General features: G+C 41.8%; 1 protein-coding gene across 1 annotated transcript in view; it reads left to right on the plus strand.

Annotated features, from left to right (window-relative positions):
- Positions 1–21,003, plus strand: part of pacrg (parkin coregulated) — a 134,213-nt gene that overhangs the window by 79,301 nt on the left and 33,909 nt on the right. The window contains exon 4 of the mRNA XM_022751027.1: positions 2,397–2,546. Within this exon, the coding sequence (XP_022606748.1) occupies positions 2,397–2,546 (150 nt within the window). The remainder of the gene's footprint in view (positions 1–2,396; positions 2,547–21,003) is intronic.

The following is a 21,003-nucleotide window of genomic DNA, read 5'->3' on the forward strand; positions in this document are numbered from 1 at the left end:
TGTGTGTGTGTGTGTGTGTGTGTGTGTGTGTGTGAGATGAGTGTGTGTTATGAGTGTGTTATGCATATGAGCTGTTTTAAGGCAGGCAGTGGGGGAGGCATTATGCTGTTCGCTGAGTGCTCTAACTGTCACACAATATTTTCAGGTTGTTGCTCTTTCTGTGTCTCAGTCAGTCTTCTCTGTCAATTTGAATATAGTGCTAGGGATAGGAATTGTTAGGGTGTCATTATTGCTCCTACTGATACATTGATGTTTTCATTGATTTCACTGATTGATTTGCAAGAAACAGAAAGGAAATCATTAAGAGTAGAATGAACATGGCTTCATTTTTGTGTCAGCGCTGCATCCAGCACAACGACATCTTAATCGTCGGGCTGGTAAATTAGCACCCAGCGCAGACACACAGGTGGAATCATTCGTGCAAACTGGTGGGCGTTTCATTCACATGACTCATCACAAAATGAGTTGTTGATATCTTGGTGGAAAGATAGAAATCTCAGAACCAGTGTGTTTCTACTGTATCTTTTCATAAAAACACATCTAGCTGGCGATCTAGTTACTTTGTCATGAAGGAGAAATGAAATACTTGTTGCATCACAAATATGGAATAATGCTTAAAAATGCAACAGTCCAACCAATAAATTATTTTAAATAAGCAACAAAATTAAGAAACAAAAAAAACCCAAAAATCTCTTTAGTGGCAATAGCATCAGTGTATCATAGCAAACACTATATCTGAAAATGTAGGACTGCGACACAGCAGCTGACTGTGCTTTTCTGTGAGTTTATGGTGATGGCTCAACAGGTGCTTAAGCAGATTAGTAGCATTGCCTCAGAGTTGTTTGTAAAACACTTGATTGCACTTGAGCGTTGTCGTCATCAACACATTTCATGATTTTCTGGTTCTAGTCTTGTTTGATATGTCTGATTGCTGCCGTTTGTTCTGTGAGAGTTAATGTTACCAAAGCCCCACCTCTCTCGCAAAGTCAGTTGTCAAGACAGAATGGGAGAAAGAGGGAGAAAAAACATTAAGTTTATGTTTGCGACTTCACATTTCTCAAGTGCCGACCAAAAAACCTGCTGCAACAATATCAGTACTCCAGGTTCTGATTCTAAACTTGTAATTGGTCATAATTTGTTGCCTTCTGTGAGACAGTGAAGATACTCAACACATTCATTATTTAGACCAAAAAGCAGGTTTTAATACTTTGGGTTTTTCTTGTCATTTTCCTGTCTTTTGTCAAATTAGAAGTTGAATTAAAAATTAAAAATTTGATTTATTCAAATTAAAATGTTGATTTATTCACATTTTAACCCTAATAACTATTTTAATTGTGATTTGATTAATCACCTCTTTGATTTCAGGCAATTACTGTTTAATTCTTGGTGCTAACTTTCTCTCTCTCTTACTCTCTCCTTCTTTCTCTCTCTCTCTTTTACCTTCTGTCGTATTTTGTCTCCCCTCTGTCGACTATAAGCCCCCAGTGTCTCTGCTCACACTCTCACGGATTCCTTTGTGTTGACTCTCTCTTTTGAAATTGTTTTTTCATGCTTTTCATTTCTGTTATTGTATGTGCTTACTGGCAAAATAGGTGCTGTGATGCCATTACAGTTCTCTTTTTGTGAAAGTAGGCATCAAATGAAAGTTTAAGGTTTCATAAAAAGAAATAGCTTAGGTGTGCTTTTCTTACTAGGTGTACGCTGTCAGTCTGCACAAATGGAATTACTAGCACTCATGCAGAAGCCCCCCCCCCCCCAAACAACACAAATAAAACATGCGTAAAGAACTACAGAAATATGTCTGTCTTAGTTGCTAATTACAGTTATTTTCCAAGCCTTTGCCCTCTACCTGTCACATTTCTTTATCTCTCTTTCTGACATTTTGTCATTTGTTGTTTCTCCCCCTTACCCCCTTGCTCTCTCTGTATTTGTCTCTCTTGATCTCTGTAGCCCTCCATCTCTCCCACCATCATTCCCTTTTGTTCTCTCTATCAGTGGGAGATGGAGTTAAGTGCAGCTGTAGGCCAAATAGCCCAGTGATTGGCTCTCACTTACCCCTTCCTCCCCAGTGCATTTGAAATCACTGATTGCAGACATGCCGGTCTAAATCAAAGCCCAGCCATAAAGGAAATGCTTTCAAGGGAAAGGGAAGGTGTGGGGGTTAAGATTTATATGTATCTTAGCTGTGTGTGTCTGCTAAGCCCACTCACATGTACCATATAGTTCCAGATGTCAGAATTACTCTTCATTTACTGTACCTCCACCTGCCTGAACAAACAACCTAGTTTATATCTTGTTTACTTTCCCAAACCTGACTCAACAAGTGACTGACTTTTTTTTAATTGTCTTAGCTTTTATTCCTGACTTTTTTTTTCTCCAAATTTCCTGCCCTCCAGATGCCCTGAACACGAGGAACCGTCAGGTGATCTGCACCACGCTTAAAGTCCTGCAGCATCTGGTGATGTCTGGAGACATGGTGGGAGAGGCTCTGGTGCCCTACTACAGACAGATCCTCCCCATTCTCAACATCTTCAAGAACATGAACAGTGAGTTTCCAGCTATGCAAATGGTTGAGTGTTAATTCACGGACAGATGGTGTGTCAGCATGACGTGTCTCTGTGCTTTTGTGGAGAAGTCATTGTGTAAGCTTGTCCATTTGTGTTATTAATCATCTTTGTGCTAGTACTGCTACTATGTCAGTGAATTGAAAAAAAAAACAGCCATTCACCAGGCTGTGTGTGTACCCTGTCTTATTGCTGTGGCTTGGTTATTCCAGGGGATCCCACAGAGCTGCTCAGTTCTGGAAAATGCAATGCAAAAGTTAAACGTCTTTTTGCTTGGCTGTGAGTCTTATGACTGAGTCAGAAAGCATCCCGTTTCCTACCTATTATTTTCCCGGCAGATCCTGTCTCTGAATCTTTACTCGTTTTTCCTCTCTCCACTTAAACATCCACTTGACAGAGAAGATCCATTTTGTCCTTCCTGCTGTCAGTCAGGCTGCATTGTGCAGGACTGTTTAGGAGGAGACTTTGTCCTTGCTCTCTGTGAAAGCCCCCACCTGGGTGGACCTCGGGAGATTGGCATCAGATAGACTGGGCTCTTTGTGTGGCTGCGTCAAAGCACTTAGCATGGTGTGACATGATGTGGGCCCATTGAAAGCAAAGAGGCACAACCAAACCCAAACACCCCTCACCACAATCAGTAGGATGTGGTGAGTGACATTGTGAATCAGTCATTTAAACACAAGCTTTAACAGGAGAAAACACAAGGCTTTAGTCTCATAATCAATATCCAATTTGAATCTCTTGTCTCTTTAATTCGCTTACATTATCTGTTACTATTTGCTGAGGTCTAAAAAAAGGAAGGAGAGAGCCAAAAGAGATAGCAGGGAAAGACAAAAGATGGAAAAGAAAAGCCTGCCTTATTAGCGCATGGCCTTATGCAAATCTCCTCTGTAAATTAGCTGTCAAATCAATCCCCTAAACCGTTTTGAAGCGTGAGTTTCTCCGCCACAGCGCAGGCTCAGCAGTTGGCCAGCGAACCCCACCAGGTATAGTTTTATCTCTGCCTGGTACATACTGTACCGGCCTGTCTACCTGCCTGCCCACTAGTCTGTCCTCCACTGGCGGGCATCGATTAAACCTGAGCCAACCTCTCACCTGGCAGACATCCCTGCTATTGACCTCTCCCAGAGAGACCAGTCTGGGTCAGAGAGGGGTCCATACAGCTGCCAAAGCACAGGACCCAGTCTGCTAAACAAGGGTAGTTCTTCCTGTTCAGCAATTTACAGGCATCCAGTGGAGTTTCTCTCTTTTTAAAGTTTAGTTAGAGTTGAGGCTGAATGATACAGAAAGTTTAACCAAACTTCAGTATACAAGTATGTATATTTAACTAAGTACGAACATATATATAAGTTCATACATAGAGAGATAGATGCAAAGACAGAAAGAATCTTTCCTTGTGTTATTATTTCTCCATCTGGAGCTTTAGTGTTAGATGAGCTGTCAATTCATGTCCTGCACCACCCACTCCCTGCTAACAGAAAGATACGACTTCAAATACAGAGGATACATGCTTCTCTTTTAGGGACCAAACACTGTCTGAACCAGAACTCTGTGTTCTTTCTCTCTAATACGCAAATATTTTAGGGTTGTTGTTCTCTCACATTCTCTGTGGCTTTGTCTCTGTCTCTCCTCTGTTTCATGTGACTTGTTTGTATCAATATCAAAGCTTTCATTGAAGTCCATCTATTATCTAATATTACTTATATACACCTCCAGCTTCATCCCACGCTCAGGCGGTTGTCTCAACAGGAGCCAGCGTGCTGCCTTTCGCAGACGGACTCAATCATTGGCTTCAACACAGTAGAAGAAACAGAGGACTGTCTAGCAACATTTCCTTTTGGCTCTCCCACACTGTAACTCACGGAGCTTGCATGGCATCCCTCTTATCTCCTGAGCCACAACGGGGCCACTGTCCAGTATGTGCCAAGTGTGTGTGTGTGTGTCTACAATTGTCTACATCTGTCATGAATAGATCTGTTGTATCCCATTTGCAGCTGTTGGATTCAGTGTGGATGAAGGCCCCAGCTTTCTGTCTCCGTCTCTCTTTTCACTGTTGTTTAGGTCTGCCAGCCCCGGGCACATAATGCTCTACTACAGGCTCACATATACACACAGACACACACTCATACAATCACACACTGTCCCAGTTGAGGCTACACAACCTGACTCTGTCCCTGTCTCACCAGTTGTTCGAGCTGTGAATCAATAGGCTGACAGCCACTGCTGTAGGGTCAGGGCTACAGTTAGATATCACCAGCATCTCATCATGGGACAGATCCCCTAGGCTGTGTTCACACACTCCTGCTGTGTCGCTCCCACTCTGAGACAGGGTTGTGACCTGTTAAATTGGTCTGTATACAGGCCTTATCTGAGCCATTTTTCCTGGGTCAGAGCTGGGACTTAACAGCCATCTCCAAAATGGACCCTTGGGTGTCCTTTCACTCAGACAGAGCACTGGACCTCTGACCAGAAGAACACACTCATGCTCAGTCTCTCTGGAATCCAGGCCTCGGGAGAAGAAACGGCTCAATTGTTCAATGTGAAAAAATATTCCTGTTTAAACTTCAGGCAGCTGACTGCCATTCTTAGGACTGTCAGAGTAATGCGTCATTTTGAAGTGCACAATAATGAGAAATCACATAGTATCATCGTCCTTGATGTACCCCTTTGTCTCCTGAATCAGCTCTCCCAGCTTTTGTTTGCTTTGTGCTTTTTGCCAATCAGCTGTGTGTATGTTTATGTGTGTGTGAGAAACAATGTTGAGGATAGTGTAGGAATTCCTCCAATGTGATTTGCACGGCTCTCTTGTTTGCTTGCTGTGATGAATCTTATCCCTAATGAAATGCAACAACGTTCCTTATGAGGGAGAGATGTGCTCCCTCATCCAGTAAATTCCTCTTCTGAGCTCTAAGGACGGAAGGAACTCATCTACTGTACTCATCTGAGGAAGAAGGAAAGAGAGAAAGAGACTTTGGGGGATTTTGTAAGGCAGCAGGGTAAGCTACGCAGAGAGAATAGTCCGGGGTCTTGACTAGGGATCAAATGGGTGCCAAGACTGACCTTACTTAGTGGGTCAGGTAACGGCCAGACATGACCGACCCACATTAAATACAGATTCCTCCTTCACTGTGAGGTACATTGCTTCAGTTATGTGACTCGTGTTACCTGACATGAAACTGATCCTACACTGTTCTACACAGTTAGGAATTCCTGTTTTAAATTAGAATTTTAAAAACAGGACACTGGTTTGTGATCGGTTCTCTGTTGAGGCTTCAGAATCAGTATTGACAGTCACAAAGCCGTATCAATATTATCCTACTGAAATATGGTTTCCTCTAGAGCCGGACTAATACTGGATTTTTGAGACCAATACTAATAATATCACTACTAAAAATACAATGACAAGATATTTGTATTAGTATTTCTTTTTCTTTTACCTACATGTATTTTAAAAAAAAACATTTTGTGATAACGATATTTTATAGTTGAACAATAAGCTTTATTACCAAAGATTACAATAATAAAAGTATAGTGTGAACTATAAACATCACATGATAAGATTAAATTAAAATCAAATCAAAACACATAAAACAAAATTATATTAAGCTTGAATTGAAAAACAAACAAAAAATAAATGCAGCAATATTTATTATCATTAAATATATTTTTGTTATTGATGTGGTTTACTGATAACATACACAATGATACAAAATATCTGTTTTAACAGTTTTAAGGGACGGTAATTTCAGTACACGTGTGGACACCACCCAAGTACACTGATAAACTCACTCACTCACCAACTCACTGATAAAGGATTTGGTTCCACAGTATTTTTTCATTCAGCTTCACTATTTTATAGACTGCACAAGTGAAGCATAAACGGCCAAGGACTACATAAGGGAATGTTTTTCATCTTCAGTCTCTACATGGCTGTATGTTGTGTCTGAATGTAGTTGATGTTTGCCTGGAGGGCTCTTCTGGTATTTATTTGAACCTGCACTGTAGCATTGTTGTTGTTGTCCTGATCATTTTCTCCGCTTATCTGTAAGGTATAGGTCCTTAAACTCCTATTCATCACTGACAAACCTCTCTCTCACACATACACACACTAAAACACACACACATTCACACACTCATACATATATTGGTCACAAGCTGCGGTGATCTGGTTCATTTGGCCTCTTTTATCTTCCTGCTAGGAATGTGGCCAGCTATGATAAGGTCTCACCCACATGCATTGCTGAGCACACACGCGCACACACACACACACACACACACACACACACACAGGGGTTGTGATAGTAGCTCTCTGTCTTCTGTGCCTTGGCGACTGGTGAGGTTTTTGTGTTGGTGACAGATGCAGTGCTGTGGCTGGCCACTCTGTCTTCCCCCGTGGGCCTGGTTTATCTGTGTATCATATGACACACACATGCACACACGCGTACACACACTCACCACTCATGCCGCACGTCTTTATGAATACCGCGGATCGGTTACAGCACATGCTGATCGCTGGAAAGAAAATAAACAGGAAGAGCTAGCTGACCTCATAACCTCTTGTGGACAGAAGGACAGGGACAGTCAGGAACAAGCCGGCAAGGACATTTCATCAACTGTGGGTGGAACTCGTGTACATGTAACTGCCATAATATGAATATGGCTATCATGAACACACGCGCACACACGCGCACACACACGGGCACACACACACAGGCAAATCAAATCCAAAGCGTTCTTTCCGACTCATTTTAATCTGACAGAAGGCCAAGCGTATGCCAGTGTACTCAGCCACCTGTGCTCTTGTCCACAATACAACATAATGCTCCCGTTTACTGCCAGAACGCTGCACTGTTGCGTATATGTTGAAGTTAATTCCTGGGGATTCCCATGCACAAACATTTGCTTTATTTAATGACCTTTTCCAGCTGCCGTTGTGAAAAATTAATTCACTACCATGCTTTCATTGTGTACATAGTGACACGACAGAGGGGGAGATGCCCACCACCACCCCCACACACAGACACATACACACATGTGCAAATACACACACACACACACACACACACACACACACATAAACCCGTGGCCCCCATGTAATCCATCATCCTCCACAGACACACAGAGCTCCTTGTCCCTGTGGACGACAGAACACACACCTCATCCTCAGCCCCCGTCTCCTCTTCCATGTACCACTCTCCAACAGGAGATATCTATCTATCAAGCAATCACAGAGCCCACCGCCATTAAAATACAGAAAGAGTGGGAGAAACAGAGAGAAAAGAGAGATGGGAGGAAAGATAGCATGAGTGAGTGAGAGATGAAATCCAGGTAATACCAAGCTCGTCTGTTCTTACCTGCTCTACCGTTAGCATGCTTCACAGCACATAATGACTTTTTCCTTCTCTCCTGAAGCTTAAGAAAAGACAGTTGAGGAAAATAGTGGAAATATATTTTATATTAATGCAACCCCCCAGCCCACCCCACCCCCACCTCCCCTATCTCTCTCCACTCCTGTACTCCTTCCGCCTGCGGATATGCCCACCTGGCTCTGTTAATTTCTATTGTCAGCAGGTCTGAGGCAGAGCAGCCAATCAGGTGTGAGCGTCAGCCCTTGGGCCTGCAGTCGCTCTGCGGCTCCAATTTAAAGGTCAGCTGATAAGCAGCTAGATTCATGCATAATCTGGGCTGCTCTGCAGGCAGACAGGCAGACTGCTCAATGAAAACACACATACACTCACTCAAGAGATATACCCATCATCCTCTTGGTCTATGATTGACCCCCTCAAACTTTTTACTTTGCAGAGTGTGATTGACACGTTTCACTTGTCCTTTTCCAGCTGGAACATATTTGTGATTCTATTGTTCCATCAGGTTAGATAATATACTTTTACTAATAGCTTGAGAGAAGTGCCTCAGTAGGAGCTTGGCTTTGTGTTTGTTGATTTGTTCATTAATTTGTACATAGTGCCTTCTGCAATGTGAAGCACTTAGGGGAATTATAGGATCCACTCTTTAAATGGCACAGAGCCCTAAAGCTGGCAGTATACTTAAAATGAAATAGAATTTGGCGTCTTCGCATAGGCAGTTTGCAACTTTAACAAAGCACCACTTCGATTGCTGCAGTGTGCGGAGGCTGGCCAGCAGAACTAGCTCGGCCTCACTCGTCTCCCCGCAAGTCACTGCAACTTCTCAGCACTATGATATGATTGCTTTATTTCTGGTTATATCATTACCTAATTACATCATTGCCATTCTACATGTCCTTTCAGCTGGCATAGTAAACAAGCAGACCTTAATTCACAGTAAGTATAATGGCATTAGTTTTCAGTGCTGTTCTTGATAAGCTTTTTTTTGCAAACCCTCTGAATTAAATTTCTTAAAAAATATACTGGAAATCCTATGGTGTTAGCATCGAATACCTTAAGAGTGAGGTGTACCGTCATACTTTGGTCCCCTGCAGGTCTGAATGGACAGTTCGGTGTCAATTTGCTGTCAGGGTAATTCATGTTTGAGAGATCAGAGAGCTTCAGGTGGTCAGTAACAATTAATCTTAGCCTTTCCGCCAGGAGAGTGCCAGGTGGATAATGCTTCAAACTAAATGGAAAAAGTTAAAGTGTCTTCTATTGCTAAAAAATTCCACTTTCCTGTAGGTTCCTTTAACACATTTGCACACCGATTCTAGTCATGAATGCCTAAAAAGAGATTCAGATAAGAGAGTTCACCTGTCTTCATTGGACTCTCTCAATCCCAAGGCCTAAATCTTGGAATTTCACTGGTGGAGTAGAAGTAAGAAGATGAAGAAAGCGTCTAAGTGAATGTTGAGCTTTTAGATGGATAGGATCAGGTTTAGCACATAGACTTGTGGACATCTGTCTGTCTGAAGATGACTGTAGGTATTCTTAGTATGGAACCAGAGGTCCTCAATCCCAGCGGGGTTCCTCCTTTCATTCCCTCTAATCCAAGAAGCACTCAATTACCTAATTGGATGAGTTATGAGGGTCCTTTTCCTCTCTCCATTCCCTCCCATCTCAATGAGATTAACACACTGTAATTAATGAATTTGGGGCACTTTGAAACGATTTGCAGGATTGTCCAGGCTCCGGGGGCCTGACTCGTGTAACACAATTATCGAGTTGTCGAAATTAGACAATAGGATGAGATGAATAGTGCGAAAATTATCAGTGTTTGTGAAAGACAGGTGATCGTTTGACTCTGAACGTGGATCAGGTTGATGTGGTTGCTTTGTGTTATTCCTTTCAGAGTGGGGATATGGGGGGGGGGGGCAGCCAGCCAGCCAGCCAGCCAGCCAGCCAGCAGGCCAGCCAGCCATTTTGTAGCTAAAGAGTGACTGCTTTTTGATGTAAATCAATGTGTATTCTTGTGTATGAATGTGTGTCTTTGTGTGTGCGTTTGTGTGTGTCATGACTTCCTAGTACTGAGCAGGGAGCGCTCCTGCAGCCGCTCACCACATCATTGTGTTTGACATCTCCGTGGGCAGCCAGCGACAGAATGCTGGTGTGTGTGCAGACATTTGTCCAGCCTGCTTTGGATCAGCATTTGCACCGTGCGCCAGGTTGCCTGTCAGCTTTCATAAACAGCCACACCTTCACAAACAGGCTTGCCGCTTGAAAGTGAAAAAAGACACAGTTTCGCAAAACAAATAACAAATAGCATTTCTACAGTCTCCCCAATTTATTGTCCCAGGCAAGGACACACATAATAAACAAGTAAAATAAAATAGATTTTTATTACCAGTGTCAGGATACAGTCCCATTTCCCCCTGCTTGTCAGATGTGAGCAGAAATGCAAGTGCACTGAGGATAACAGAAAAGTAGAATGACTGACATTAGCAGTTTTTTAAAAATGTGTATGTAATCTGAATTTTGCGGAGGACGGTTAGATCTCAGACACTTTTTTGGGACTATTAAACTGCATTTTCACATATTATGAAAATGCATTAATCTAAAGAGTACTCCAAATGTGATTTTGTACCGGTCACTGTTTGGAAAGTACGCAGCCCTCAGCCAGGCATAATGCCTCCACACCTGTCATTTTTTGGATCTGTCTCCTGCCTGTCTGTGTCTTTAGAGACCCACACCCGATTACTGCCTCTTCTCAGCACGTTTCCCCGACAGAGGTAACCTTATCTCCTCCATTCTCACACAGGCATGTCAGCATGCGCCAGTCACAGTCCTCACTATCTCTAATGGATGTAATTGAAGCCTATTCTAACATTCTAATGCACACTTTTTCTCGAGACCCCCCTACATCCCCCTCACAACATTCCCCCTCCAACTCACACAAATCCCCTTAAGGTTGTCCCAGCCAAGTCTTGTCCCATGTCCAGACAACAGTTTTTAGCTGGCTCCTATCTCTAATGTTTCCATCTGGCTCCATGGCTCATATTCCCCTAGCCATCACAAAATATGAGTATAGTGGACTGTACTCATGAGAGTGTAGTACAAAATGTGATATCCATTATTTGATGAGGAAGACTCTCACAGAATGATTACTGTCATTAAAAGAAAATTAATTCGTTTTTGCTTTTTAAGTTATAATTTGCCTATTATTCATTAAGTTTAAAGGAAAAACGATTACACTTTCAAATTAAAAGAAGCAACATTCTATCCATAAATGAGTCACAACAGTGTCAATGGGCGTGCAAAAAACAACTTTATTTGTTGTGTTCATAGGTAGTAATTCATTCAACCTGTTCATATTTATTCATCCCTATCATGTTTCATATGCATTAACAATTGTAGAACCTGTGTTTGATGTAAAGGTTAATCATACATTTAATACCCAGATCAGCAACATGGATCAGTGGTTAGCGTTTTGTAAGCAGAACTGCAGAGCAAAATCATTAAGGCAAAAAGGGTCACGTTGACCCTACAGAATTGCTAAAATGATTGTGTGGGCATATTTGGCCACTGGAGTATTACAGTGAATTCCTTTTGTTGCTGCTGTTCTTATCTTTTACTTTTGAAACTTAATTAACTAGTGAAATAATACCACTCTGCTTGTTTCACTTGGCTCTTTATTCATTCTGCTGTTCTGAAATAGGACGGCACCTGAGGAGCATGATGTCCATGCCATCTTGTCTTAGAGTAATAGGGCCTTTGTGTGTGTGTGTGTGTGTGTGTGCGCGTATGTGTATGTGTGTGTTTGTGTGTGTGTGTGTGTGTGTGGCTCGTGTTGTGGTGTGTGTGTGTGTGGTGTGTGTATTTTTAGCTTGTACATGTACGTAGCAAATGAAAGCGGATCCTCTGAACCAGATGTTACCTCATTATGTTTGACCACCCACTAGTAAGAGAAGGACTGGGGTTGTAGAGAAAAAAGACTTGTATGTTTTACCAGACAGTCAGTCAGAGATGCTCAGGGCCTGCAGGCAAACAACCAGAACAACCCACAGAAACACCCCCATTGTTCCCCCCTATTGTCTACAGTAGAACAAAACATGATCTTGTCTCATTTCTCCTAATAAGATCAAAATATTGGTATTGGGCCACAAAACTTTGGTTCCCTATCACAAATAATAGTGATAAAGGAAAGACCTTTTGTTCTGATATTTGAAGATCAAATTCTTTAAATTTTATTTAAACAGTACCATATTTGATACCTTTTTCACTGGGAAATTTTGTCATAATAGCTATTCAGTGTATAAACAAGGCTGTCAGCATGGGCGTTTTCGCACTGGGGCCATGATACTTAAATCTCTATTTCTCACTTACCCCCTGCTCCTAAAGTTATCTCTTGTGGCCACTTAATGGCAGCTTTGAGTCCTTTACTCCATAAAAGGTGCGTTTGACCAAACTGCATTTTCTGAGAAACAGTGGTGGTGCCCTGAAGACAAAACTTTCAAGCCTCAGATATATGGACAACACCCAACAAGCACCAAGTCACCTCTAAGCTGTACAATGTGGTGTTGAAACACTGCATGACAAACATGACAAATCTCTGAAATGTATGACAGGACACGACCTGATTCTGCTCAATTCAGTTCCAAAACCGCTAAAATCAAAACAAATGCAGATTATGAATGTGTTTGCATGCAAGCTGCCAGCTAACAGTGTGCTCAGAAATTAATGGAGCCACTTGCAATTTTTATCTGCAGAAAATGTGCTTCAAGCACTTACGCTTTTCACTGCTGCAACACTGTGAATGGTTAAAATTCATTTAATAAAGAAAAGATTAATATTTAAATAGGCTTCTGGCAATGCACAGTATTAAAATTTAGAATGCACATTGCACATTGTTTGCATAATTAATTCATTGCAGCTTCATCTGTAAATAATATTGTTACCACACCATTTGCCCAGGCGTGTGTGTGTGTGTGTGTGTGTGTGTGTGTGTGTGTATGTGTGTGTGTATAGCAGGGCGCACAGTCACTGCTGCGCAAACACTGAGAAAATTCCCACGGTACTGTCTTATTTACTCATAGGATCTGTTCTGTCACCCCATCTGCATGCCGGGACACACACACACACACACACACACACACACACACACACACACACATTGTCCATGCCCTTCAAAGTCAATTTAGGGGATATAAACATCAATATGTCTGCTTCTCACCACCATGTGGAATGTAGAGTATGCCTGCTGTGATCTACTTGAGACCTTAATCTATAAGTTTTTTTCCTGGCTCTCTCTAAGGCTCTCATGTCGCTGATGACCTCGAAACTTAAGTACATAACATGCTATGGTAGATGACGAATGCTACTCTGCAACTGAATCATGATGAATGCCACATTATATTGTGACAGCGCTTTTGAAAACATGCAATGTGGAATAAAGTTCACTACTCTTACACAATTAGTGCTGATTGTTCAACATGAATCAGCCGTTTTCTTTCTTTGTGTGTGTTTGTAATAAAGACCGTGTCCATACCGCTGATCACAGATAACAAATGTTCATGATAACATAAACACAACTGTAGGGTGAAGAATGTTGAATGCCTTCTGTGGTGGTTTATACACATCCGCTGTTTCAGTTCCTCCATTGTTGATAACGGCACAGGGTAGACCCTATATGCTACATACTGCAACAGGGGTCTCATAATTAACTCTGACTAACTGCCAATACCAATTCCAATTCCAACATTACTGGTACCGCGCATGGTTTTCACTTTTTGTGCACTTTAGTCTATGTGCTGAAAACCTTGGCCTCTTTGTTCCCTACTGCGGGCCACCCATAATGCTGTTCTAGTGTTGAGATGAATAATTCATCCGGCGGACTGTGGCAACTCTTGTAACATCCTGACCCCCCACCTCCCCCAGTCCCCTGCACGCCTGGGACACTTAACACACTCCTGAAGGAGATGCACCCACGAGTCTCCTCCTCTCCTCTCACCTCACTTCAGCTCCTCTCCTCTCCACCACCTCCCCCCATCAAATATTTAGAGAGGTGAACATCGCTGGCTCCCCCATGGCTTTCGCTCACTGTCTCACCTCATCTCCTTCCCTCATATGCTACATGTCCGGCTGTTCTTCTCAATTCTCTCTTTACGCACATAGGCAACAGGGAGATTGAACAAGGCGATGAGCGCCTGAAACATTTAGGTTCCTTCCACCCCGCCCCCCCACCCCCCTCCCCTGGAGTGGCCTTGTCAAACATACTGAAATCTCTGCTCCGTGCTGGAGAGAGAGCTGTAATGACGGTCTGCTAGCGTCTACTGTAAAATCAGACTCATCTTTTCATTTTATTGGTTCTAATAGTACCAATACTACTCAGTGGCCTGCAGACACCCTCAGGATGCAGGCCGACACAGCCACATATTTTCCCTGCCATTTCTCTCTGAAAGAAACACAAAGGCTGAAATATTAGACACTCTCTCTTTGAGTGTTTTGTGTGTGTCAGAGTTCTGTTCGCGGTCGATATGCTTGTCACTCAAGATGATGTGTAGGGTGATGGCAAGTGTGTGGAAATGTGTGGATGTGTTCTGGGGGGATTGCCACGCATGTTCACATCATTGAGGCCCAGAAGACCGTTGATTTCCTCAATCAGCTACTTCATATGAAAGATAGCTCCTACAGTCACACACAGTTTGGAGCAGTTTTGTATTGTATTGCTCTTCTCACTGGTTTGAAGTGGGTGTGGCTCAGTTTGAAAAGGTGATACCATGCATGCAGTTCTGGAGTCTTTACTGGGTTGCCTATCAACTTCATGGTGACAACAAGACTCCAGGAAGTTACTGTGCCTGGTCAAGAAATGGTCAGGCACATTTAGCAGCCTGTACAATAACAACATGTTGTTTTTATGCTTTATTGAACAAAACCTGTTATTTAGTAAGCTTTCAAGGTGCTAGTAGGCAGATTCTGTTACCTTTGGACAGAGCCAGCTTAGCTGTTTAGTTCCTTTTTCAGGTCTTTGTGCGCAGCTAAGCTAATCTGATGCTGGCTATAGCTTCTTATTTATGTGTTATCATTCTTCTTATCTAATTCATATGCAATAAGGGTATTCCCCAAAATGTCAAACTATTCCTTTAATAAATAATGCATAGGGTTGTTGTTTTTCCTAACTTTAATGTTAATCATGCTTATTTAGTCATTTACATATGATATTTTTGAGAAATATTTGATTTGAAACCATGTGTTTCGGGGGCTTGAGCACATACATTACATGTGTGTCTGTGGTGCTGCGTGCAGGTACACAAGCTCAGAATTCCGGCTTTGTGTTCAGAGCATGTGTCTTGGCCCCTGCGGGGTCACAATGTCTCCCGTGTGTTTGTCATCACAGCTTTTGTTCCCCACAGCCTTACTATTCTGGGAAGAGAAAGGTCATCTCCTCCTCAGATAACTAGTACCTTAAGGATCATAACCAGACACAGTCTCTGGTTTCTGTATCGTGAGGCTCAAGCTCTGTTGTTCATTTTAGCATTCTGTTTGCCTATGTACCAGTGTTTAGAGCAGCTGTGGATAGGTTTATGTCAGACCCCTGTATCTTTTTATGATCAGCTACAGTACATATTAGACTGTAGCTTAGGAATGGTCCTTATATGAATATTTATATTATAACATATGGAGAGTTGTACTGTTTCAGTTTTTTTCACATTAGAGGGAAAATGTTGTGTTTTCATTTGGGGTGTGGTGTGTGCGCGCATGTGTGTTAGTTGGTTCTGTGGACTCGGGCCACATTGAAACAGATGCTGTAGTGTAATTTAAGTTGGATTTAAAACTTATGTGCTTGTTGAGTACTGAGGTATGTGACAGTTAAAGCAGGGTCATATGCTCCCTTCTCTATTTATGTCTGTTGGGTGGTTAAAGGAAAACTGACCCGTGCAAAATAACATCCCCGCCCCTCACCCTGCACTTATGACGAAATGACCCTGTAGTCTTTGCACGAGGCCTCCCCCTCACTGGAAAATACAGAAAAGATTTCGTCACCTGAGTCCATATGTGGGGAGAGATGGAGCTAACAGCTGCTTTGGAGCAATTGAAAAACAGCTACAAGGATACACACCTCCGGCTTGAGGAGCGAATTAGAAAGGAAACCATATGCTGCTGAAGGTTATGTGAGACCACGCAATTTTGAGTTCAACTCTCTTGACTCCAAGAAAGATGTTTTCAACTTGAGAATGGTAGTTTAGCTGCTGATAAATGCGAGCTCCAGTACATTGATTTGAGCATTTAAGAGTGTGTGTGTCACCTTTACTTGAGAGTCTCTTGATATTTTCAAACCAGCACCAATCAAAAAGCTGATACGCGTATTGATTAAGCCAGGACTTCTAAAGTACTCACCAACAGAACATCTCTGAATGGTTGTAGGGGTATAAATGAGTAATGTTGCAACAGCTATGGAGAATTTGGATTGAGTTGTCTGCTAGCAAGGGATGCTGTGATCTCTCCATGTTTGTGAGTTTGTGTTTTTCCTGTGTGTGTAAATAGGGATTTGGTTTCCCATATGGCTGTGTGTGTTTATACTACCCAGAGCAGCAGTCACCGCAGGGTGGGCTTTTATTAAAGAGTTGTAATGAGTGAGAGCCATCATGAGCCAGCTCGCTTATTGATTACCTATAAAGAGCACTCAGTGGAGACGTGCTGTGATCCATAGATAATGCTGCACACAGGCAGGATCAACTTAGCCTGGTTCCAAACGTCTGAATCGCTGCCCACATCTCAAATTTTGTTGAGCAATTCAAATAGATCAAGTGTCGCTCTGGCGATTGGCTGTTTTCCTGGTTGGAGAATCAACTGAGCCAATCTGAGTCTTTGTGGAATCGACTAGACAGTTAAATGGTGACTTTACCAAGCTGTGTCAAATCAGGACAGTTTAAACACAGTTACAGTCAACAGTTTTTCAACATTGTTAAAGTTAAACATAGGAATTACTGTTATAGCTCATTAATTACCATAAACATGTTCTCCCAGTAGATAATGTCATTCTCTGTAAACTTACTAATAAACCTGTGCTAACTCTACACTGCTTCATTGCTGACTGAAAATGATGTCACAGCAGCCAGACATGTCTTTAAGTCGTGTCTGTTCAGGGCAAAATCAAATCCTCCCACAGAGAGCAGCTAACAAGAAGGCAATCAGACAGAATAATAGAGTGGTAACGAAATGGCATTTCAATCTGAACATCAGGCGGGATTCTGCTACCACACAAATACGACCTCAGCATTGTAGTGCCAAAGGTGTCTGCATACTTCTGCATAGCAACTATAATGTGACACACAGAAACATGTTGACACACACACACACACACACACACACATAACAAAAAACAAAAACAACACCAGAATCCATCTCTTTTGTCAATGAAAACATAAACTGATGCTGAATGCTGTGTACTAATGTATTGTGGGGCCTACTTCAACCAAACAGCTGATTATTTTGTGAGTGTGGTGACATTGAACTGTTCTCTTCATGAGATAAGCTCTGCCTTTCACCGTCATTAAGTGTTTCTGTATTTGTGGAAGAGTAACTGAAAATGTAAGCAAGCAAAGAAGAACAGCATCAATCTAGGATGATTATAAAGAACATACCACCTTGAAATTCTGCACAATAAGAGGGCCATGGAAAAAGTGTAGAGCATCTTAGATATTCCATATCATACAGACTGAATAAAGAGGCCATTTCAGTAATAAATTCTTACCTCAGAATTATGTGTTTATAGAAACAAAATAGCTCTTTTGTTAATGAAAGTCACTTGACTGTTCAATATAATTTCCCTGTGGGAGGAGTCATGTTTGTGTGGTCTGTTTTCTGGCTCTGTTTTTCCCCTGTTTCATTGCCCTATTTGATTTAATTGCAGAATAATCAGTAGGTGTAACAGTCTTTGGTACTTATTGTAAACATCTGGTGGTGTACTAGAAAAGTGGTGGAATGTAACCAAGTAACCTTAGTCAAGTATTGCATTTAAGTATAATTTTGATGCCACTTTAAACTCATACTTCACTACATTCCTTACTTTTTATAGATACTTGTAACCTTACAAATACAGTTTTAAAATACACAACATATTATGCTTTGTTATACAAAATGCATGCGCAATAATATGCTAAAGATATATATATGTATATATATATATATATATATATATATATATATTATATATTATGTATTTTTACTTTTGATACTTCACAATTTTGTGTATGTACTCACATACTCTTACTTAAGTGACATTTTCAATGCATTACTTGTACTTCTAAGGGAGTAGTTTAGAGTATTTAGACACTAGTTTTTTTTTCAGAAATTTCACAATGTAGTTCTTTGCATTTGATAAATGTATAAATTATGATTATGCAACACTACACCTCTCAGTGATGGTAGTGTCTGATCTCAAATTTACTACTCACTATAGAGCAAACTACTGAGTATTTATTATGTAGGAAAAAGGAAATGAGTAAACAAGCGAGTGATATTGTATTTAGCCCTTGTGTAAACTGGTGTGGTTCAATAGACGTTTTCTTAGAATAACGACACTGTCAGTTGAAATCATAACACAGTCTTTCTTGTTGTGGGTATTATCTAAACCATGCCCCTTTGCTGATCTGCCACCAGACTCTATTAACTTTTGGCTGTTGTTCTCCAGACTAATGTAGCAAAACCTGAGCCAACAAGATGTATGTTGAACTGTAGGCTGGCGTGTGCACAGCTTCACCTTTAGTGTCGAGGCTTGTTTGGTTAGACCTTACAAGGGTTTTGCCCTAATGAACCTGACCTTCCAGTAGGCTTGGAACTAATGGTCTATAAAACCGATGGTGGTGAAATATGTGCTCTAATCAGAATATGCCCACATGAGTGTTTGTGCTGTTTTATTGGTCGTCAAATACTATATGTCATTTAAACAAGGGTAGGAAACATGACATGAGTTTTGGAGAACAGGTAATTGTGCCTCCCTGATATATAACATGGTTAAAATGAATTTTACACACTACATGACCTCTTACAAAGTGAATTCTGTTGCAGATTCTAAAACAGATTTTCTAAGGTCATGTTGATTTACAATGTCATTGAATCTACTATGCTTGCCAGTAGATCATGCTGGGGATGAGAAAGCACTGCAGTAGCACTGGGAATGGACAGAAAACATACACTATGTGTAAGTACAAGCAGATACACAGATCCCCCTGAGGCTAGAGAGCGGGTACTGAGATTGAGAAGTCACCCCATCGCTGGTGATCCATGCAGGTCGACACACAAGCGAACAACCCCCAGACAAAATGCACAAATGCACAATATCATTACAACACACACACACACACACACACACACACGCACGCGTCAGACAGTTCATTTCAATGCAAATAAGTGTTCACCCCTCTTCTGGGAGGAGAGCTCCGAACACTGCATTTTCTCTGCTCTGTCATATGGAGGCTCGGGTAGAACCAAGCAGCCATGAGCACATACAATGCATTGCTTGTTTGAACTGATTTATTGAGTTTTATGTTAAGTACCAGGCATTTTTTATCCTGGCTTGTGCATTTTTCCTCATGGAGGAAGATGCAGTCATGCTCATACTGCAAGATGTGTATGTACATTGTCTTCAATGTGCTGTGTGGTTTAATTGTTTAGCATCACACAGTTGCTGTATTTTTATGCTGATATATGGTCCACTCTATACTGTATGTCTGCAGCATTACAGATGAGGCTAGTTTCTTAAGCCCTCCCAGCGGGCCTTTGTCCTCAAAAGAATGGAGGCTCCTCACTTCATCGGATAGATTACAGCCAATTAAATGTGTGTGTTATCACCCATTAATTACCGCCACCACTTCTCCTAGAAATAGGCCTGACCAAGAAACGGCTGTGGACGTAAAATTGACCCAAATACATCAAGATGAGTTTCCATTTTTTACTTCTTTAATCAGCTCTCATCAACAGAGGCCTATCATTGAACTAAGTCATCTTTCACGTTCATTCCCAGTGAGATGTGTATTGCTGGGTTAGCGTGCACACATACAGTATATTTGTGTGTGCATGTAATGTATGTACACACTGTGTGTGTCCTGCAGCATGTGCATGTGGTGCGTGCATGTGCTGGGTTATTTGAGGTCAGAGCTGATGGAGCGGGCTCCCTGAGAGACAGGCAGCGGCCCTGAAGGATTGACACTTGGTGACACCTCTCTCCGTCAGCCTGATTAGTCACTGCTTTGATGTAGCAGCCTATATTAAGGCTCTTATGTGGAAGATAGCCTGACACTTGCCAGCTGAATAGGACTGATTGAGACAAATACAGAATCTCAAGTCGTGCGAGCAACGTAATACCGAAATACCTACCCCCATTGGTGGGTCAAATTGCAACACTTCTGCCAACTACTTTGCCTCTTGATGTGGTGCAGATGTGTTTGACTATGTGTGAGCACCTGTCTGTTCTCGGTCTTTTGGAAACGCTGTGTCCCCGGCACTTGTAGAACGAGTGGAATCTCAGGGAATGTTAGCGAGATCACATATCCTCCCTGTCTACTTAGTTTTTTCTCCCTTTCTATCTCTCATATTCTCTCTTGTACTTTTTCCTTCTTTATAGGCTCAGGGGAGTCGTCAATTGCCCCCTAACCCAGAAATCAGGCATTAGAGGAATAGCCTGACAATTAGTCAGCTATTGTCTCACTGGGATGAGATCAGAGGAACAAGACAGACAAAGAGCAAAAAAGAGAACAAGAGAGAGGTTCAAGATGTATTCCCGCATCGGGAACATTTGAAGAACATATTTAGAGTTTCACATTTTTCAGTTACAGGTTTGTTTTCATGAACTTTCAAGCACATCAGAAAGTGGCTCAGTAAAATTAATTTGCTCTGTCTGGCAAAAATATATGGCACCATTATTTTAAGGGTGCGTGCTGGTACTTCCACTCCTGTCTCATGACTGACTGCAAACCATGCCACATCTACTTTTTTGGAGCAGTATGTATTAAAGGAGAGCAGGGTTATATGAAATTGAATGATGCGACACCGGTAACATGATAGCTTCTTCAATTTTGCACTGTCGAGACGAT

This window comes from Seriola dumerili, unplaced genomic scaffold, assembly GCF_002260705.1.
Source record: "Seriola dumerili isolate Sdu_G_001 unplaced genomic scaffold, Sdu_1.0 BDQW01000149.1, whole genome shotgun sequence".
Classification (NCBI taxonomy): domain Eukaryota; kingdom Metazoa; phylum Chordata; class Actinopteri; order Carangiformes; family Carangidae; genus Seriola; species Seriola dumerili.